General features: G+C 40.9%; 2 protein-coding genes across 4 annotated transcripts; one reads left to right on the forward strand and one right to left on the reverse strand.

Moving 5' to 3' along the window:
- Nucleotides 1–6,006: 6,006 nt before the first annotated feature.
- Nucleotides 6,007–11,849, forward strand: LOC131230216 (uncharacterized). The gene is made up of 4 exons (XM_058226035.1): nucleotides 6,007–6,510; nucleotides 6,675–7,258; nucleotides 9,535–10,050; nucleotides 11,522–11,849. Exons 1-4 carry the CDS (start codon nucleotides 6,291–6,293, stop codon nucleotides 11,657–11,659), a joined length of 1,458 nt encoding a protein of 485 aa, XP_058082018.1. The 5' UTR covers nucleotides 6,007–6,290; the 3' UTR covers nucleotides 11,660–11,849.
- Nucleotides 11,850–12,333: 484 nt separating this feature from the next.
- On the reverse strand, nucleotides 12,334–19,776 carry LOC131230218 (uncharacterized). Of its 3 annotated transcripts, none has more exons than XM_058226040.1 (6): nucleotides 19,168–19,776; nucleotides 18,979–19,081; nucleotides 15,686–15,825; nucleotides 14,892–15,254; nucleotides 14,689–14,739; nucleotides 12,334–12,645 (listed from the first exon to the last, which is right to left on the reverse strand). In XM_058226040.1, the coding sequence occupies exons 1-6, from the start codon at nucleotides 19,324–19,326 to the stop codon at nucleotides 12,409–12,411; spliced, it is 1,053 nt and encodes a 350-aa protein (XP_058082023.1). In that variant the 5' UTR covers nucleotides 19,327–19,776; the 3' UTR covers nucleotides 12,334–12,408. The 3 variants fall into 3 exon arrangements, with proteins under 3 accessions (XP_058082023.1, XP_058082021.1, XP_058082022.1); XM_058226038.1 differs by having other exon boundaries at nucleotides 14,677–14,739; nucleotides 19,168–19,763; XM_058226039.1 differs by having other exon boundaries at nucleotides 14,677–14,739; nucleotides 18,979–19,078; nucleotides 19,168–19,754.
- Between the last annotated feature and the right edge of the window lie 813 nt (nucleotides 19,777–20,589).

Raw genomic sequence — 20,589 nt, forward strand, 5'->3', positions numbered from 1 at the left:
GAACACCTCCTAGGGCCCACCATAATGTTTATTTGCCATCTAACCTTTTGATAAGGTCACACAGACCTGATCGAATGGAAAACACAAATCTCAGCTTGATCCAAAACTTTTTAATGGTGGCTATTCAATCACCATTATTTCCTGTGGTGTGGTCCATCTGAGTTTTGGATTGGCTTCATTTTTGTGCCCATCCTTTAAAATAAGCATTCAAAACTGATGGATGGTGTGGATATACAATACGTACATTAAGGTGGGTCCTACATTCATATCCTGGCCAAAGTCTCAGTGTTTTAGGTCGAGCAGGTACTCAACCAACCAGACCATCTCTACAGCAGGACGTGGTCCAGTCAAATCCCGCAACGTGGGATCACCACAGACGTGTGTTGTGCGAAGGTCAACCTACAATCCACGTCAGCATGTTGTTGGGAATAGTAACACATCATCACGCACATCACGGTGGGACCCACAGAAAACGCGTTGTACGTGTTCAGCACAAGGGATGTGGCAGAGAATTCCTGTCCGTTGAGAAGGAGCTGTCCAACAGGAACGTACCAAGGGATGGTGCATGCAGTGCAGTGCATGGGCCACATCCAAAAGAGAGACTTAGCTTGCAAGCACAAAAAGAGGGTGGCCCACCCCTGAGTGAGTTTCAAGCCAAATGATTGAGTTGGGGTTTATGCCTTTGTCTGGATGGATGGTGGGCCACCACGGTCCCAACAATAACTTCAACGGCTTATACCCACCGAAATGATTTCCTTCTCGGTTGGTGAAATTGAACCCATCCACATCTCTGATGTTAACGTGACACTTGTGTTTGATGATCACAACCGTTGATTTGGTCAGCAGTCATGTGGGTGGGCCACATCCCAAAAATCAAGGTGATCTGCTGGTATCAACATCCCATCAGCCGCCTGAAAGTGGTAGTTATATGATAGTCTGGCAGGGGATGCCGATTGCGTCCAACGCCGACGTCACAATAATCCGTCCGACTAGAGGATCCTGTTGGGTCCACCGTTATGTATCTGTTTATCCAAACCGTCCATCCATTTTCTCAGATCATTCGAAGATAAAAGCCAAAAAATGAAACAAATCCAACGCTCAGCTGGACCACACCAGAGATGACTCTTGCATTTAATGCGACTTACGCATTGTGCATTTGTTGCGATCCAAGCTCACTATTTGGTGTGGTCCAGTTGAACGGACGGTGTGGATAAACAGATACATTATGGTGGGCCCCACAGGAGCCCCTGGTCGGACGGATTATTGTCCGGGGGTCGGACACAATCCGCGGCACGGTGTGATGGTCCATGCAGTGGTAATAAATGGCCTTTCCGGTTTCACGCTTTAACCATGCATAGGTGTTATTTATTTAATACTCTGGCAGAGCATCACACTTGATTCACGGGTACTCAGAAACTGTACACGTGGCATATATTAATTCAAAATAAACCGTCTAAATTGTGAATCCCACTGTTTCTAAGCCACAATCCAGAAATCAGATAGGTTGAAGAATTCTAACTTCTGATTGGTGGACACTTGTGAAACAGGACCATTGGATATTTTTTCATTTTTAATCATCCCATGAATGTTTACCAATCCAATGTACAGATAATCATATAAGCAGTATTTTTAGTTTCTGACACTTCTAAACTGGGCTCATAATTTAAAAAGCTTAATTTTTATTACTTCCAAGTGCCTGCTTATCATCATTCACGCTCTGCCAGAGTATATATTTCTCGTTTGTACAGGGACTCAGGGAGCGTATTAGGTGGGCCTTTACAGTGGGGCCCACCTTGATGTATGTATTATATATCCACTCCGTCCATCCGTTTTCCCAGATCATTTTAGGGCATGAACCCAAAAATAAAGAGGAACCAAATCTCAAGTGGACCATACTAAAAGAAAGAGTGGTAATTGAACTCCCTACCATTAAAAATTCCCAGGGCCCACCGTAAGGTTTTCTTAATGTTTATTTGCTATCCAAGCCGTTGATTCACATAAACCTGGATGAATGAATAAAAAATTTTTCGCTTAATCCAAAACATTTGTGGCCTATTAATGGTCAATAAACACTGTTTCCTCAGGCCCTGGCCGCACCTAATCCGTCCCCGTTTGAACAGAACGTGGGTTGCATCAAGCCCCCGCCTGGCCAGATCTGTGGAGGGGTCCAACATGATGTATCCGTTTATCCACGCCGTCCATACCGTTTCTAGGGTCATTTTATGGTTTAATATCAATAATAAGGCAGATCCAACGTTTAACTGGACCACACCAAATAGGGCACTTGGGTTGCATTAAATGAAAGAATCATCTGTGGTGTGGTCTACTAAGCGTTATATATGCATCGTTCTTTATTTCATAATTTAAAATGATATGATACAGTATATGGACGGCGTGGATAAACAGAAACATCACGGTGGGACCCTCCAAATATCTGCTGGACGGTAATCCGTCCAGGCGGGGGCAGGACCCAATCCGCGTTCGTTTGAACAAGCCACGCCGTGGAAAGCTCTTAGATTGCATAATCCTATCCACCCATCTGGGGTTGTGGTATTTCTCTCATCGACCGTCCATTTGCAGGCGATTGACAATTGAAAGGACAGGATTGTCCTTTCAAGGATATATCAGGGGCATGATCCATCCATGGTGGGCCCCACTTCTAGTAACTTAAAATCCGTACCATCTGTCACACACAAAATAGAAGAAATTAAGGAAAGTAAATTAATAAAATAATGGTAATGATAATACAAATAAGACAAGACACAAACGTAAAATCCTCTGATAATTGATATTGGCATGATGATGAGACTAGAACGAGAATGGACGTTTCTCGTTTTCTCTGAATAGTGGGGCCCACCCACATGGAATCCGAACAACCAACAGCTGTAGGTAGACCACGTCAGTCTATTTTGTTTTCTTGGTATGGTACACCGACGTTAGTGCTGGAAAAGCTCTGTGGGCTCTACCATAACGTATGTGTTTTATCCATGCCGTCCATCCATTTTGTCCCCTCATTTTAGAGATGAACCCAAAAAAAGGGCAGATCTAATCCTCTGGTGTACCGCAGGAAATAGTGGTGAGTGAATATCCACCGTTAAAAACTTCATGTGACCACAAAAGTTTTGGATCATGGTTATTTTTTCCTTCATGGTCTATGTTACCTAATTAACAGGTTGGATTGTAAATAAACATTACAGTGGGCCCTAGGAAGTTTTTAATGGTGGCCGTCAATCACCACTGTTTCCTGTGATTTGGTCCACTGGAGATTTGGATCTGACTCCTTTTATCTGGGTCGCCCTAAAATGAGCTGGAAAAATGGATGGACGGAGTGGATAAAACATATACATCATGGTGGGGCCCACAGAGTAGTGGATGGTTCACCATCGAATCCGAGTCCCATTGCCACCGACACGGCTCCCTACTCAAGGTAAACGTCGCAGTCATGTGTGGTGATCGTGGCTATCTTTGTGGGCCACCACCACGTGGATGGCCCGGACTCAAAAATCAAGGGGTCTGGTCTGTTGTGGGAACCAACGGTAAAAAGAAAGATTCCACATAAAAACAGCAAACTCACAACAACAGGATGGTCAGAAAGTTGTGACCAACAAGATCAACGGTCTAGATTACCGTAAATGTTTGCTATGCATTTGTGAATCTACTCAATGATCCGGACCATCCATCAGTCAGGACCCACCTTGGATTGCTCATAGCCCCAAAAATTCCCATATCGGAAATCGTAACCATCCAATCAAACCAGATGATCACTACAATGGCATCGGTTTCTCATATTTTTTCCTACTTTACCGGCATATGCCTTTGCCTTGCAAGTGGATTAGGTGTTACCAAGGTAACACCTCAGTGGGGCCCACCTTGATGGTTTTTATAAATCCGCTCCGTCCGTCCATTTCTCCAGCCCATTTTAGTAAGTAGTGCCAAAAAAATAAGAAAATTCATATCTCAGGTGGACCACAACACAGGAAACAGTGGTGACCGTATTGTTTATTTTCCATCCAACCCGTTGATAAGGTTGACCAGACGTGGATGGAGTGAAACGCAAAGATCGAATTGTTCCAAAAATTTTATGGCCACAAAAAAGTTTTTAATGGTTAATTCACCACTGTTTCTAGTGGTATGGTCTACATGAGATTTGGATCTGCTTAAGCTTTGGGATCACGTCCTAAATGGGATGGAGAAACAGATGGACGGCGTGGATATACGAAACATTCATCAAGGTGGACCCCACACGGTAAGGATAACACCAACTGAGGTGTTACCCGGTGGAGCGGATTAGGTAAGACCCCTATCCAGTATCCACCGAGGGGAGGTGGGACCCTGACTGTGGGGCTCACAGTTATGTATGTGCCTTAAATCCACACCGTCCAACCATTTTGAAAGCTCATTTTAGGGCATGGTCCTATAAATAAAGCTTACTCAAATCTTAGGTGAACCACACCACAGGAAACAGTCGCGAATGAATCCCCACCATTAAAAACTCCATGGATTCCACCGTGATGTTTATTTGCCATTCAATCTGTTGACAAGCTCAAAGAGACCACACAAATATCATCTATCCAAAGCTTTTGTGGTCCACAAATTTTTTAATGGATAATCACCGCTGTTTCCTATACTATGTTTCATCTAAGATTGGAACCGCTTCATTTTTTGGATCATCCCTTAAAATGAGCTTTCAATACGGATGGACGGTGTGGATGTAGTCAAACACATTAACGTGGGCCCCACCCACCTCGGTGGATCCGGGGTCTCACCTAATCCGCTCCCCCGGTAACACCTAATCCGCTCAAGGTGGTAATGGTAAACCACCACTAGCACCTAGCTAAAGACGGGCGATCCTGGCAGGGGCTCTGTGGGGCCAACCTTGCTGTATGTGTTTTATCCACACCGTCCATTCATTTTGACATATCATTTTAGTGCATAAGCCTAAAATTGAAGCCTTTCAAATGCTCGAGTGAACCACACTACATGAAACAATTGAGATTAAATGCCTACCGCTGAAAACCTCTTGGGGCGACAGAAGTTTTGGATCAAGCTGATATTTATGTTTTCCCTTTATCCAGGTCTATGTGACCTTATGAACAGGTTAGATGACAAATAGACATTACAGTGGGCCCTAAGAAGGTTTCAACAGTGGGGTCATTGTCACCACTGCTTCCTATAGTGTGGCTAACTCAAGCCTTCTATCTGCCTCGTTTTTGGGGTCATACCCTAAAATGATCTTTCAAAATGAATGGATGGCTAGGATAAAACAAATATATCACGGTGGTACCTACAGAGCCCTGGACAGGACCGTCTGTATAGTACCCAATCTGCGCCCCTACTTAGGTGTTACCCGAGTGTGAGACCCTCATTTACCCAATCCACAACTTGATAAAAATCAAAGAGAAAAAACAATGTTACTCTGGTAGAGTATGATGGTTCATATGCATGCACTATGAATTTGTACAGGTGGAATAAAACTAAACTATCCAAATCGGTGGGCCCACTTTACTTGGATCATAAACCAAAAACTACACTGCGTGATCGAATTTAATGGATGGTTGAAATGCTAAACAGCCAATAGCCCCTATTCAACAGGAAAATCTTCACTAATAAGAGGTTTTGATCATTAAATCAATCTGATTTTAAGGTTACAACCTATCTACATTGGTCTCATGAATTGGAGTGATAGACGTTGCACATACAAACTTGTACAACTCCTGAGGACATGAATATGGACTATCACACTCCACCAGAGTATTAAATAACACCCTTTCCATTACCTCTCATGACAATGACCAAACCTGCCGACCTGTTCTTTTCTTCTTTTTTTTTTTTTTTTAAAGATTGCAACTTTCCTTACAAGTCAATAATCCATATAAAATTTCACACACTCTCTGCATTGGATAAATACAGTGTTTTTCTACTTTTTGGTATTAAACTAGTACCAACGTGTACTACTCTTATACCAACAAAAGAAAATTTGGGTGTATTATCAAACGCATAGGGTGAAAATATCGGTTCTTTATTTGATAGAATTTTCCTACTTATGGTGCTTGTAGATATAAAGATAGTGATGAAAAGAAGAACAAAGAAAGAGTCCCATGAAAAAAGAAGTACAAATAGCAAAAGACAGACAGCAGTCTGTAATAAAGATGCATGTTGGGATGGTGGGATGTACCTAAGCCAACAACTGCAACAAAATGCAACCCATTTGCCAAAATCCATCCTGAATAGACCATTGCTATTCATTCAATACAAAAAACCTCCAAACAGGCCTCTCTATCGAAACAGCCATGGAAAACCAGTCTTTCTTGCTATTTTTCATGCTTGAAGTGCTTCTTTTCAGCTTCTGTTCTGCCTCAGAACAGGAGTATATTTCAGCTGTGGGTGACCCAGGCATGAGAAGAGATGGGCTGAGAGTAGCATTTGAAGCGTGGAATTTCTGCAATGAAGTTGGCAGTGAAGCTCCTGGGATGGGTAGTCCTAGAGCAGCTGCCTGTTTTGATTTCTCAGGTAAGCCCGAAGAAGAAGAAGAAGAAGAAGAAGAAGATCTTTCCTGAGTTTTTTAACCTCGGACTTCAAAACTGCATTTGGATAGTGTTTGGATCATGTTCTTTATTTATTTCCCTAGTATCTGTATTGCATTCTTACGTTCTTATTGTTTTTCATTTGGGTAGATTCTGCTCTGGAGCAAAAGGTAACAGAAGCTGATAATAGACTGGGTGTTGGACAATCATTCCCTAGCTCGAGTTCTGAAGCTGTAAACAATGCAGACCTTTATGCAGTAGAGAAAGAGCTGTATTTGGGCTCTTTATGTGAAGTTCCAGACACCCCACAGCCATGGCAATTTTGGATGGTGATGCTGAAAAATGGCAACTTTGATACAAGGTCTGGCCTGTGTCCTGAAAATGGCAAAAAGGTGGGGCCCTTCCCACAGACAGGGAGGTTCCCATGCTTTGGAAATGGGTGCATGAATCAGCCTGTCTTCTATCATCAACAGACACTTCTATCAGATGATGGGAAAATGAGAGGTGGGTTTAACGGGAGTTATGATTTGGGTGGTAATTTTAGAAGTGGAGGAGATAATCTCTCTTATTTTGAAGTGGTTTGGGAGAAGTCAGTTGGAATTGGGAGTTGGGTTTTTAATCACAAGGTAAGGACAACAAAGAACTACCCATGGCTGATGCTGTATCTTAGAGCTGATGCAACCCAAGGATTCTCTGGTGGATACCATTATCAGACAAGAGGAATGCTGAAGACTGTAAGTGGAAGAATTTCTTATATGCTTGATTTTTCTTACTTTTATTTTCTATTGGAAAATATTTGAAATACCAATCTTTTTTTAAAATTTTTTTTAATGAGGGAATAGATGAATTGGGATCTGAGATTTCTACTTATGTCTGTGATGTAGAAGTGGAGGTGAAAGGGTAATTTGGTCATTCTAGATATTACAAAAAGTTATGGCCAAGGTACCCCTTCGAGGGAGAAGTATCGCTATTCAAAGCAGGAAAAAGCATTCCCTCTTGCGATGGGCAAATTCACTTTATTCTCAATACCGACAATAAAGATAGGCTCACGGGTACCTGGATCCCATGGGACTCCAGATACCCGACCCCATTTAAAAGAATCCTGACTCTGATAATCAGACCCTTTTAAAATAAGGTTGGGTTTGGTTCCACTGTCTAGGCCGGTTTAAAATTTGGGTCAAGTCGGATATCTAATCGGGTACCCATTAATATTTTGTTAATACTTAATGTTATATATTAAATGAGTAATACGGCTAATTAAGAATTGAGGAATTATTTCATACTCTAGCATGTGGTGGTTGATATGCAAGCACTAGAAAACAGTACCCTTTCTACCAGCAACCCAATCCAGAACCCAACTACCCGACAAGAAGCCACCTAATCTGTCTTCCTAACTAAACAGTAAAAGGCCATTTTTCTCAGTGGAAAGAAAGAAGAAACTGATTTTTTCAGTGATAAGCAAACTGATTTTAATCTCACTAGTAATCATGAAGCCTCCCTTGGTCAGTCCTAATAACTACAAATTCCAACTTCATTCCAAATAATAGTGGAAGAGAGCCCACACCTTTTTTTCTAAATTCAGAAAATACTGCTAGCCTGACTTTGAAATGTTGTCAACATTTCTCTTGAAAATAATAATAATAATAATATTATTATTATTATTTTGGTTTTGTGGGCATGTAGGAAATGGGTGTATTTAGATTGAGATAATTTTCTAAAGAGGCTTGCTCTTTGGGTCTTTGCCAACCTTACCTTTTTCATCGGGTCAAGCATGTATCTCAGTCATTTCTTAAAATATGGGGGATGTATCTGCACTGTACAAAAGAATTTCAGCCATTTGTTGGTCTCCGCCAACCGCATCACGGTTCAGTGATCTGGAATGTTGGTCTTCTACGCCTGTAGTGGATGAAGCATGCCCCAAATATCTCCTAGAATGGAAAATCCTCACCTTTCGATTTGCGGCCAGCAAAAAGTCGGGCATTAGTCGTCTGACTGAAAAATGGTCACATGATGGGTGAATAAGATTTTCCAATCTGGATCTGTTTTGGATCATGTTCCATCCATATCCTTTCCCATTTTCTCATTTGTAGAAATTGAAAACCTGAATTCTGTTCAACCTGTAGCATACCTTGATCCACAACTGTTTGAATAGCATTTCCTGCTGCAGTTTGAATCCACGAGTTGCAGCAAAGAACCAAGAAATCACCTTACCTATACATCTGTAACGGTCAAAATGGTATTATTGAAACTTGCCTGAACATGAATTACTCTGATTGGTATGCCCATTCCTATTGCACCAATTCTCAATATAGGTTTTTGTCATTTTATATCATCTCATAAATATGAGTTAGAGATATAATTCTTTCTAAAATATAGTTATGGGAAGCAGCTTCTAATACTTTTTGTGCCTGTCTGGCCCAAATAGGGATTTAGACTAACTGCCATTTTGGTGGGCCCCATGCCCTTTCTCACTGCTTGATGACCACTAATCTGACATGGAGGTAATGGGCCTGTCAAAATCAGTATTGAGATTAAACCCCATTTGGAGGACTTTTTGCCCAAACAAACCCCTATAATATAATATAATTCAATGTGTGTGTGTGTGTGTGTTGAATCCAACCCGTGCATCCTAATTCTCCTTCTCATCAAATGCATTCCTTGGTGTGGCATTCCAAGAATACTTTTTTTTTTTTCCTTTAAAAAATAAAATAAAATCTAAACATTCCTGCCTGTTGATTTGATTATATAAAAACATGTCATGATGAAATCAAGAACGTTTCATTCACTATCAAATTCCGAGAAGAAAAAGAAATCATACCAACTAATCTAAATTTTCTCATCACTTCTGTATTATAAAAATCATCAGAGCAAGACTTCTATGTGCACAGGGAGCACCAAGAGTTGGTGCACACCTGCAACCAAAAGACTGTTAGCAGGAACCTTGCAAACATTTCAAAATGCATATCATCTTCTCAACAAGGATATAATAACAAACTCCCTCCTCTTTCAGTTGCCAGAATCACCCAATTTCAAGGTTAGGCTATCATTGAATGTGAAGAATGGGGGAGGCCCAAAAAGCCAATTCTACCTGCTAGACATCGGCAGCTGCTGGAAAAACAATGGTGCTCCCTGCGACGGAGATACTCTCACTGACGTGACCAGATACAGTGAGATGATCATCAACCCTCAAACCCAAGCTTGGTGCAGCCCCACAAATTTGAATGCCTGCCCACCATACCACATCACTCCCAAAGATGTGAAGATTTACAGGAATGACACTGCCAACTTCCCATACTCAGCTTACCACTACTACTGTTCTCCTGGCAATGCCAACCACTTGGAGCAGCCTTCCAGCATCTGTGATCCTTACAGCAATCCCCAAGCACAGGAGCTAGTTCAGATATTGCCCCACCCCATCTGGGCCGATTATGGTTATCCGTCCAAACAAGGGGAAGGGTGGATTGGTGACCCAAGAACATGGGAGCTCGATGTCGGTGGCCTTTCTAGTAGACTCTATTTCTATCAGGTCAGTCATCACTAGCTACTGGGAAATCTGGTTTCCGCTTACAAATACCTACATTTCTTGCTTCTCACTAGAGTTTTAAATAGCACATGCACATGCTATGTAGCGCATGAAATGGGGCAAGATGCATGTAGCATACACTACACTATGTAGCTTATGCTACCTGCGATTTTTCACTAAAATAATAAAATCAATTGTTGTTTTTAATGATTCATTACATTTTGCTATTTTTCACTAAAAATTAATTAATGCTTTCAATGATTTTAGTGAAATAATATGAGGAACAATATTAAATCAGTTCTGTTGTATTTGTTTTATCTTTATATTTGCTCTTTCCCTACTCTTATTATTTTAATTAAAATTCTAGAAGTAGCATCCTAGGCATTTTGTAGGTTACCCCCCATGGCTATATGATATTTGCTATTTAAAACACTTCTGACATCATGCTTCAAGCTGACTACCATTATAACTGTACTACAGCTGCAGAATGAAACTGTCATGCATTTGTTTCTCTTCTCACATTGTTTCCTGCGTCCATTTCTCATAGGCATAATCTCCTATGTTATAAAATGTGTGATAACTGATAACTTGTCCATGGTTTGTTTGATATTGTGCACAGTGTATGTAATGCAATGTTTACTTGGATGAATACTATGATCCTTGATTCTAGGCATGCATAGTATACTCGGGTTTTCAGTTTGTACAGTGGGACCCTTGGTTCATTAATCCCAACCATTGCTGATGCACCCCACAGCAGTGGACCATGTGCTGCAAATTTCCTCAATATGAGAGTCCTAACACTTTGATCAGTGGTAAGAAAGAAATATAACAACAGTCACTGAAAGAGGGCCAAAGACTGGTCAGCTAGGATCCTCCAACCTGGGATGCAGAGCCCAATGGGTCGACGGTGTGTATAACTGAACCATGGGCCACAGCTGAACAAACTGGACAGCTGATGATACTATGCATATCTTTGGTTGAGGGTCATAAAATTCCCTCTTTCGCAAAAGGAAAAGGAAAAAAAAAAAAAAAAAAACTCAATTCACAGTCAAAAAGGTTTTCTTATTTATCAGGGAGTGGGGTTTGTAATTTATTTTTATTTTTGCTGCTCCGTGTTCTATTGAGCATCTTGCTTCTTCAATTCTCCCAATTATTATAATTTAATAATTATTTAAAATAAAAATTTAAAAATTTAAAAAAAAAATTAAAACAAAAAAAGATGAAGAAAGAAAAAAGAAAAAGAAAGAAAGAAAGAAAGAAAGAAGGAGGAGAAGAAGAAGCCTTGAAATTTCCAAACCAAAATCCATGCCAGAATCAGAGGGCCCCTCTACATTCTCTTTTTGAGTAAGGTTTATTCACAATGGGATAGAAGTTAGAAAACAACAGATGCTCCCAAAATACATTTCACTGACTTTCATTGGTACTTATGCAACTTGGAGAACTTAAGACCCTTCTTTTCCTTTATGCTTTGCAGGATCCAGGAACCCAGCCCGCACGAAGAATATGGACATCCATTGACGTTGGAACAGAAATATTTATCAGTGACAAAGATGAGGTCGCAGAGTGGACTCTCAGTGACTTTGATGTGCTCCTTCCGTCCCCAAGCTTGTGATTTTTTTTCTTTTTTCTTTTTTGCATATACATTTCAATGTAGTTGCAGTATCCCTGCCGTCTGTTGTAAGGAAAATTTTTCATACCACTTTTAGCAGAAAGCTGCTAAATGTAGAGAACCCACATCTGGGTTATGAGATTAAGAAGCTAAACATGCCCAAAGGGCAGTTTCCTTCTTTTTTTTTCTTAAATCATTGAAGCTTTTGGTTGAATCAAACTTACCATCAGAAAAAATAAAAAAGCTAATTCACATTATGTTATCAATTTCAAGCATGTTGAGAGTCTGGTTAATGGCCAGCCATGGTGTGCCATGAAGGCCTTTACGTAAAAAGGTAACGGTGGCAACCGTTACATGTTACGGGGTTGTAAAGGCCGTAATGGCCATTACAGCCTCTGTAATGGCCCGTTACACTCTCCGTAAAGGCCATAATGGCCACGTGGCCGTTACGGGGCCGATACAGGTTCTTCGGATTTTTTTCAATAAAAAAAGAGAGACCATTATGGCCGTTATGCCCGTATCATAAAGGTAACAGTGGTGGCCATCACAGCCACCGTTACCGTTATGGAATACCTTGTGGCCAGCACAATTTGCAGACATATGCGGATTTAGAGTAATTGTGCATCTCTATATGGCTTGCATGCAGGTCTCAACTTAACTGGAACCAAAGATTCACAGACACTAAATAAAACCCATTCACATTTCTCGTAAGGAGAAAATAGCAATTGAAATTTGCATGTATGGCCATGGTATCAGTAAAATGGAAGCTTACATTTACTTACAGAATGATGCCTACCATAACTGATCGGCAGGCTACCTAGTGGAGGCTGTAGGATTTCTTGGTTGTACTTGACAGACATAAGACAGAGTCCATGAGGTGGAGCTGTCAAGGTGAACTTTGCAAGTTCTCTGCGATCCCGTGTAGCTATCATATCGGGGACAATATAAGGAGGAAGTGCTTCCCTTCCTATTTGAATCAACAGACCTACCTGCAAAATGAAAATGGAAAAATGCTTGGAGCAATTTAAACCAGAAAAATATTACAATCAAAGGTTGCATGTGACTGTTACATTTAACTGTCCACTTTACTGGTGATTATATATTACAAGGCCAACAGGTCAATGCAATGCCACACAACATATAGTACTACAGCTGTACAGCTCTTTTAGGGAGCTGTTTCTTTCTATGGCAGCTGATCCTTCCTAAACACTTCAGTTCATAAAATAGCTTATTTCTGCTTTCTATTGCCAACCTGTTTTCTGTCATTTCTGGTAACATAGTCTAAAAAAGAATCACCTGAGTTTTTTCAGAAATTGTTTGCAAAATCATCAAAAAAAAAGAAGAAGAAGAAGAAGAAGAAGAAGAAGAAAGAAAGAAAGAAAGAAAGAAGAAGAAGAAGAAGAAGAAGAAAAAGAAATCTTTCTTCTCGGAGATTCAAATATGGTAAGTAGGGGTGTATCCAAGGGTGGGCTTGGTACTATTAGCTTGGCCTGTGGACCGGCAGGGGCCCCGCATGTATGGCCTGATCAATTTTTGGGCCAGGCTTACGTTTAGACATTTTAGCCCCACCTGGCGCAGCCCAGTTTAGTCTGGTTCAATTTCATGTGTACATGCATTCTACAGCAGTTCCAATCATTTGTTAGGCAACCCATCCATCATGCATGTAGACCTTGGTTTTCATTTTATTTTATTTTTTAAATGTCTATTTATTTGTGAATGTTTAGCCCACCTGATCAAGGGATGGATTAGGAACATTCACCATGAGAAATAGGATTTAATCAATTTTTGGTCCGGGCAGGGTCAGGCCTGGGTGCAATTTGCAGCCCATTGATCAAGGCATTGCATATGCCTAGCATGGCGCGGCCCGCACCTAGCCCATTGCCTCCCCTAATGGTAAGAGAGTGGGAATTGACCAGGTTGCACAAGACCCTTCTGCAGCTGATAAGACAAGAAAAATCTTTATTCGCCAAAACATGTTTCCAACCAAGATTATCAAAAACTGAATGATGGATGGAGGCAACATGAAATCTTAAAAAAGAACCAACAAAAAAAAAAAGACTATGACAACTTTAGACATAATTGTTTGTTACAATACCAAGGGTTTAATAGCCTAACTTTACACGTTCCATCAGTCATGGGGCTTTTGACGCATTGGTTAGGCTAACACCATCTTGTGTTTGAGTCATGGAAGGGGCAACCTATGGAAAGAGCAACTTGGACCAAAGTGAAAGCCACTATGACATAGAAAGGGCTACTTGGATAATCAAAGTGCAGCCACCATGCCCTATAAAGACCTACCTAGAAAAGAGGCCAGAGCGAGTGCTGCTACGGTTCTTAACAATTGCTATTAGAGCCAACACCACGTCCTATGTTCAAGTCACGGAAGGAGTGACCTGTGAAAAGGGCAACTTGAACTAGAGTGAAAGCTGCCACGATGTAGAGAGGGCTACCTAGAAAAGAGGCTAAAGTGAATGCTGCCACAAAGTGGGCTGCCAGGACATCGCCTGCGGAGTGTGGTGGAATGTTACGATCCCTAGGGTTTAATAGCCTAACTTTACAAGTTCCTTCAGTCCTGGGGCTTTTGGCGCATTGGTTATGTTCTTAACATTGCCGTGTCCAACATCAGGCCGTACAAAGGTAACATAGAATGGCGAGGCCCTTCTGTGTTAATATTTTTACAAGATTCACCAAATCAATTATGCCTTATCCATGTCAACTTTGGTGTAGCACAAACATTTAGGTTGTCCACATGAAAACAAACCAAAAGAGAGACCCTTTACCATCATGACATCGTGGGATTCAAATTCTATATGCAATTTGGTTAAGCTATATATAATAATTTGGTTAAGCATGACAAATTGTCATTGTATATAGGGTGTATAGATGGCTTGTTATTGATCAATTTCTACTCTTTAATTCATTTTAATATCCCTAGTCCAAGTTTTTAAGAAGCACACTAAAATAATATCATCGTGCTACAGACGAGGATGATTTGCACAAAACAGGAAAGAATGGTTTACCATGTTCCTCACTTGTTTGTACAGAAAACCGGAGCCTTCAACCTCAAGCTGCAAAACTGCACCCTGGACCATGATATGATTATCAGTTCAAAATTCTATCATATTGACCAAAAAGTTCACACACAATCCTTCTTCTTTTGAGAACAGGAACTTTCCATAAAATGAACTTAGGGGGAAAAAAAACTACCAATAGTTGCTCAGAGCTCAGTAAATACCAATTCAACCACATCGAACCGGGAAATATCCTTTATAGGATCTCGTGGTCTATCATCAGTTGTTGCATTAGCAAAAGCAGAGAAATCATGCTTCCCGACGAAATGTTTTGCAGCTTCCTTCATAGCAGCAGCATTGAGATTATAAGTGCTGTGGTAAGCATAGCGGCACTGGAACGGATCCATGATAGGGCCATTATATATCTTGTAGTGATAAATCTTGCTCTCTGTGGAAAAGCGGGCATGAAATTCGGGCCGTGCTGGACTTATCTCTCTAACTCGAATTTCAGAAGGAAGAAGTCCACCAAGTGCTGCATGAAGACTGTCCAAGCTGTCATAGGAGAAAGGTGTAAGAAAGTGTGCCACCTGTAATTGGAACACCATTATCAGTTCACGAAGAGGTGAATGTTATGGAACTTTCCTTGTACTAAAGGAGCTCAAAGAAATAAAATAAGATATAAAATCAGCACTTCTTTTTCCTAATGGAACCTGGTGCCTACACCCTCCCTCTCTCTAATCATACACCCTTCACCATACTTTTGGTATTAGAATAGTACATTTTGGTACCACTGCAATTCCAAAGTACTAAAGGTTGTATTGTCTATGTATCAAAGACATATGGTGTGTGTATCAGTTCCCTTCTCTGTGTGTGTTTGGAGTCTCATTTGCAAAGATATAGCTGCCTTTAGGATCTCTCTATCTGATGTGCATTGTGTTGCATCACTTCATTGTATTTAGCCTTCAAAAGTAACAAATGCCCAAATGAAATGGTATCCATAAGAATGAAAAAGTCAAACCTGACCCCAGGCATGAACTCCACTGTCTGTCCTACTCGCACCAGCCAAACAAAGTTCATGTCTTTCTAGCTTTGTAATGCGCATTAAGGCTTTTGTGATAATGCATTGTATGGTTGGTGTTGATTCTTGATACTGCCATCCTGAAATGTGACTTCCAAAACCTTAGTAGGAAAAACAAAATGCGCAAGTATTCTTGAAGACCACAGGTAAGTTTGGTCCCTCAATAGATACAAAAGCAGATGAATTTGCATTAGAAAAAAACAGCCACATGTAATCTCTCAGTCATGTTAGTCTTTATTCGAGTGTATGTTAATTAAGGGGATAGCAGAAAACAAGCCTTACTAGATTCCAGATTGTTCAAACTACAAATATCCTAATAATTCCAAGCAAGCATGACAAATTGAGAAAGAGAAGACTGAAATACCATTGCTATTTGGATCTTAACTTATGTGAGCCTTTGCCATGGCCTCTTCCAGATCCAGGGTAAAATGGAGGTCCAATGGGAAGGCAACAATAGAACTTTTGCCAATCTAACATTTAAAGCTGACCCCTAGTTATTGGGAGAAAGGCCAAATTGATGATGATGAGTTTGATCCTAACTTGGAGAGAAAATACACTACATTGAAATGTTAGATGGCATTGACTATTATAACAAAAGTGTTCTTCAAAAAGATATCAATCTATAGAATTTCAATGTGGACATGCACGTCCATATAGGACATGGACACAAGGCATCTGATGCAGTGGCACTCTAAGATGCCCAATACACAGCCATCTCCATGCAAATTCAAACCAAACTATAAATTTTCAACTAAAAGAAACAAAATAATATGTGCGTGCATAGGTGTGCGTATGCTGGTTATAGATGAGTTAATGATGCATTTACAGGAAGATGTCGCATGATGCATGTTGCTTACAAATGACATGGTTCTGATTGATGAGATGAGGGAAGGGATAAAGGCAAAGCTAGAACTATAGAGGGGTGCTTTAAAATCTAAGGCCATATTTTGTTGATACCTAAAAATGAGTTGTTCTCATTAGTATTCACAATAATTTTGCAATAGAGATCTTAATCTCTAATACATATACATATTGTTAACCAAAATGAGATGAACTCATTTTTTGGTGACCACCAAAATAGGGCCTGGAGGTTTTAAAATCTATCAGATTAAACAGAGTACATGGGATGCAAATTTAGTAACAATGGGAGTGGAAACAAGTAATTAGTTAAGATCATGATGTGCCATAACGGCCATTACCAACTATCACATGTTACAGGGTTGTAACAGCTGTAACAACCGTTATGGAAAAAATGACCCATAACCGCCATTATGGCCCCCAAAACAGCCTGTTATGTCTCCCGTAAAGACTATAACAGCCATGTAACAGTCCATTGCAAGATAGAAGTTTTTCGGATTTTTTTTTTTTTTCAATAAAAAAGAGACCATAATGGCCGTTACAGTTGGTATTGTAAAGGTAATGGTGGTGGCTGTTACGGCCACCGTTACGGAATACATTGGTTAAGATTGCTGACCAACAAGTACCCCGAAATTACCATTTTCGATATATCAGGTCAACAATTCAAGAGAGTGGAGAGATTGAGAAGGACACCACACATAGAATTATAGCTACATGGAGCAGGCATTAAGGATTTAAAGACGATGAATCAAGCTCCTCTTGGCAAATGGACTTGGTGATTGGGAACGGAAAGTGAAAGCCTATGGAACAAAATTATCAAGTGTAAGTATGGCAGATCTGTAGGGGACTGGTGGACAAAAGACTCGTCTTCATATAGGGCCTCTGCTATATGGAAAGGCATTCTTCAGATGAAAAAAAAGACTCTCCAGGGCATTAGTTTTGAGCTTGGTAAGGGAGACAGAATTTGCTTATGGAAAGACAAGTGGCTGGGTGAGGTTCCACTGAAAGACAGGTTTCCTAACATGTTCTGACTGGCTCCAAATCAGGAAGCTTGTATTGCTGATTGCTACTTGATCATAGATGGTAAGACGGTGTGGAATCTGCAATGTAGAAGGAAACTCCATGACTAGGAGATCAAGGACTACGCCAATTTGCTGAAATGCATCTACGAATCTCCTCCAAATCAAGCTAACGATGACAAAATCGTTTGGAGATCGGAAAAATCCCTTCGGTTTTCAGTCAAATCCTTCTACAACATGCTCCTCCTCAACCTCACCCCTCTAGGTGATCTTATCTCTCATCAGGTTTGGTTCTACTCGGCTCCCCCGAAAGCTCTGGTTTTTGGTTGGCTGGTTAGGAAAAGAAAAATTCTCAGTGGATAATTTGAGAAAAGGGGGGATGCTTTTGACAAATGTCTGTCTTTGCTGTATGCGGGACGCTGAATCGGTTGATCATCTTCTGATTCATTCCCCTTTTATAGCTTCTATCTGGGCAGGTTTTCTGGCACGCTTTAGAATCAGTTGGTGTCTTCTGGCTTCGACGGACCTTCTCCTAAAAGCCTGGCACGGGATCAGAATTGGAAGGAGGGAGACTAGGCTATGGAGGATGTCTATCCTTGCAATCTGGTGGTCTGTTTGGGAAGAAAGAAACAGTAGATGCTTTAAGAATTTGTCTAATCCCGCTGAAGTGGTGGCCGTCAAAGCAAAACATTTGTTGATTGAATGGGCCACTCAAGTTGATGTTTTTAGAGATTTTGATTTTCTTTTCCTCGAGGTGTAGTTTGTTTCTGCTTTCTCAGCAATCTCTCACTTCTTCTTTTGTATCTTTTGCCCCCTTTTAATATATATCGTTACCTTTATTAAAAAAATAAATAAATAATTTAGCTTCGTGGATGAAGTGGCGAGTTGCCTATCAAGATAAACCTGGTTTCATTTCTCCTCTCAACTGTCCATGTGCAGGCACCAAATTGACAGATTAAGACCATCTTATCAAGGATGTCTTTGAGCCATATGGGGAAACCAAAGACCAATGGCCAGGATTACCCAACCATGAGCCCAACTAGTCCAGGATTAAAAACCCATGTATACTGCCCATAGATGCATGGTATAATTTCTAATAATCAAATGACCCATGTAACAATGTGGAGCCACACAATCTCAGCCGTTGGGTCAACTACATTTCCAGAAATCATTTGAAAGTGCGAATTTTCAAATTCCCATTTTGAAAATAGTGTCAAGATTCCCGCTCACCACTACTAAATGGTGGAAAAAATGTGCGCATGGCCTCTCGGTGCGCACAGTGCATACACAATCTTTCTCCGATAACAATAAATACACAAAAATGAAATTTAAAAGAAAAGAAGAGAGAAAACCAACCTGAGAAATTGGTGCCGTCGTATGCTATAACCAAGCGCCATTTGTAGCTCGGAAGCTTGAGCTTTTCAGGATGGCTCGGGTCCTCGGTCCCACTCGGGTGCTGCTAAAATGCGCCGTAAGTTCATAACACCTATTTGAGAGAGAGAGAGAGAGAGAGAGAGAGAGAGAGAGAGAGAGAGAGAGACGTACTGAGGGATTTGAGGGAGGAAAGGAGTTCTGAGAAGGGAAACCAACGACGGCGTTAGCCATTTCACGTTTTCCGCTGCGGGAGCGAACAAGGCAGAAAAATAGACAGAGTCGGCGAGGAATTATATCAAACAGATGCCCTGCACTTCTTCTACTCATCATACATTTGGGGTCGAAATTCTGACGAGTGGGGCCACTTTTTTCGTAATCCAAACCGTCGGTTTGTTGTATCCCACCGTAGATGACTGTTGATCGTGGATCTGTCTCATATGGATGTAACAATGTCTAACGTTCAAACGAAAGGACACCCTGACAGTGATCTCTGGGATATTCCGATCTGAGATTGAACTGAGCAATGGTGTGGATTACCGAGCCGTGGATCCCACTTGCAAGAATTAGAGAGGCGTGTATAATTGCGAGGATGCTGGGTGGGGTCCACAGAGATGTTTGTGAAAAATCCACTCCGTCCATCCGTGTTTCGAGATTATTTCAAAATATTAGGCAAAAAATGAGCTGGAACCAACACTCAAGTGGACCACACGAGAGGAAACAGTGTATAATCAGTGAGCACCCTTGAAACATTCATAAGGCTTTAAAAGTTTTGTATCAGGCCAAATTTTTTGTTTTCTCACTTCATCCTAGTGGGAATGACCTTATAAACGTTTTGGATGGTATATAAACATCAAGGTGGATCTTAAGAAGGTTTCAACGGTAGGAATTTCTTTCCCCAATTTTCCCTCTCGTGTGAGCCACTTGAGTATTGGATCCTCCTAATTCCTTTCCTAATAACCTAAAATGAGCTGTAAAAACGGATGGACGGAGTGGATTTTTTACAAACATCTCGATGGATCTCACCCAGCATCCTTGCGCAGGAATCCGCGTCGATTGCGTACTGAGTAAACTCTGTGGGGTCCACCGTTATTCACTTATTTGATCCACTCCGTTCATCCATTTTAACAGATAATTTTAGGGCTGGAACCCAATCCGATTTCACTGTAAGCATGCCGTACACCAAAAATAAGGGGCGCGGATTAGATACTTACAATGTCATGAGCCAAATGTACTGAAGTGACGTCACCAAGCTCTGTGGACCCCACCATGATGCATGAGTTGCATCCATACCGTCCATACAATTGGAGAGATTGTTTTATAGCATTACAAAAAGAATGAGATAGGTCTAAAGTTTAAGTGGACCTCACCATAGAAAACAGTGAGGACAGTGACATCCACCGTTCAAAACTTCTTAGGGGCCACAGTAGTTTCCGATCAAGCTGATATTTTTGTTAACTTACGAATAGGTTGGATCTCAAAAATACATCACGGTGGGCCCTATAAATGTTTCAACGGTGGGTGTGACTGCTCCCACTGTTTTCCGTGGTCCACTTGAACTTTAGATCTATCTCATTCTTTTTGTAATGCCATAAA

This window comes from Magnolia sinica, chromosome 17, assembly GCF_029962835.1.
Source record: "Magnolia sinica isolate HGM2019 chromosome 17, MsV1, whole genome shotgun sequence".
Classification (NCBI taxonomy): domain Eukaryota; kingdom Viridiplantae; phylum Streptophyta; class Magnoliopsida; order Magnoliales; family Magnoliaceae; genus Magnolia; species Magnolia sinica.

Coding starts and splice junctions, on each gene's coding strand:
- LOC131230216 (XM_058226035.1), top strand. CDS start 6,291: ATGGAAAACCAGTCTTTCTTGCTATTTTTCATGCTTGAAGTGCTTCTT. Junction 7,259..9,534: donor CAAGAGGAATGCTGAAGACT/GTAAGTGGAAGA, acceptor CTCCTCTTTCAG/TTGCCAGAATCACCCAATTT. Junction 10,051..11,521: donor GTAGACTCTATTTCTATCAG/GTCAGTCATCAC, acceptor TATGCTTTGCAG/GATCCAGGAACCCAGCCCGC.
- LOC131230218 (XM_058226038.1), bottom strand. CDS start 19,326: ATGATGAGTAGAAGAAGTGCAGGGCATCTGTTTGATATAATTCCTCGC. Junction 14,740..14,891: donor GGTTCGATGTGGTTGAATTG/GTATTTACTGAG, acceptor ATCATGGTCCAG/GGTGCAGTTTTGCAGCTTGA. Junction 12,646..14,676: donor ACAAACAAGTGAGGAACATG/GTAAACCATTCT, acceptor TTCATTTTGCAG/GTAGGTCTGTTGATTCAAAT.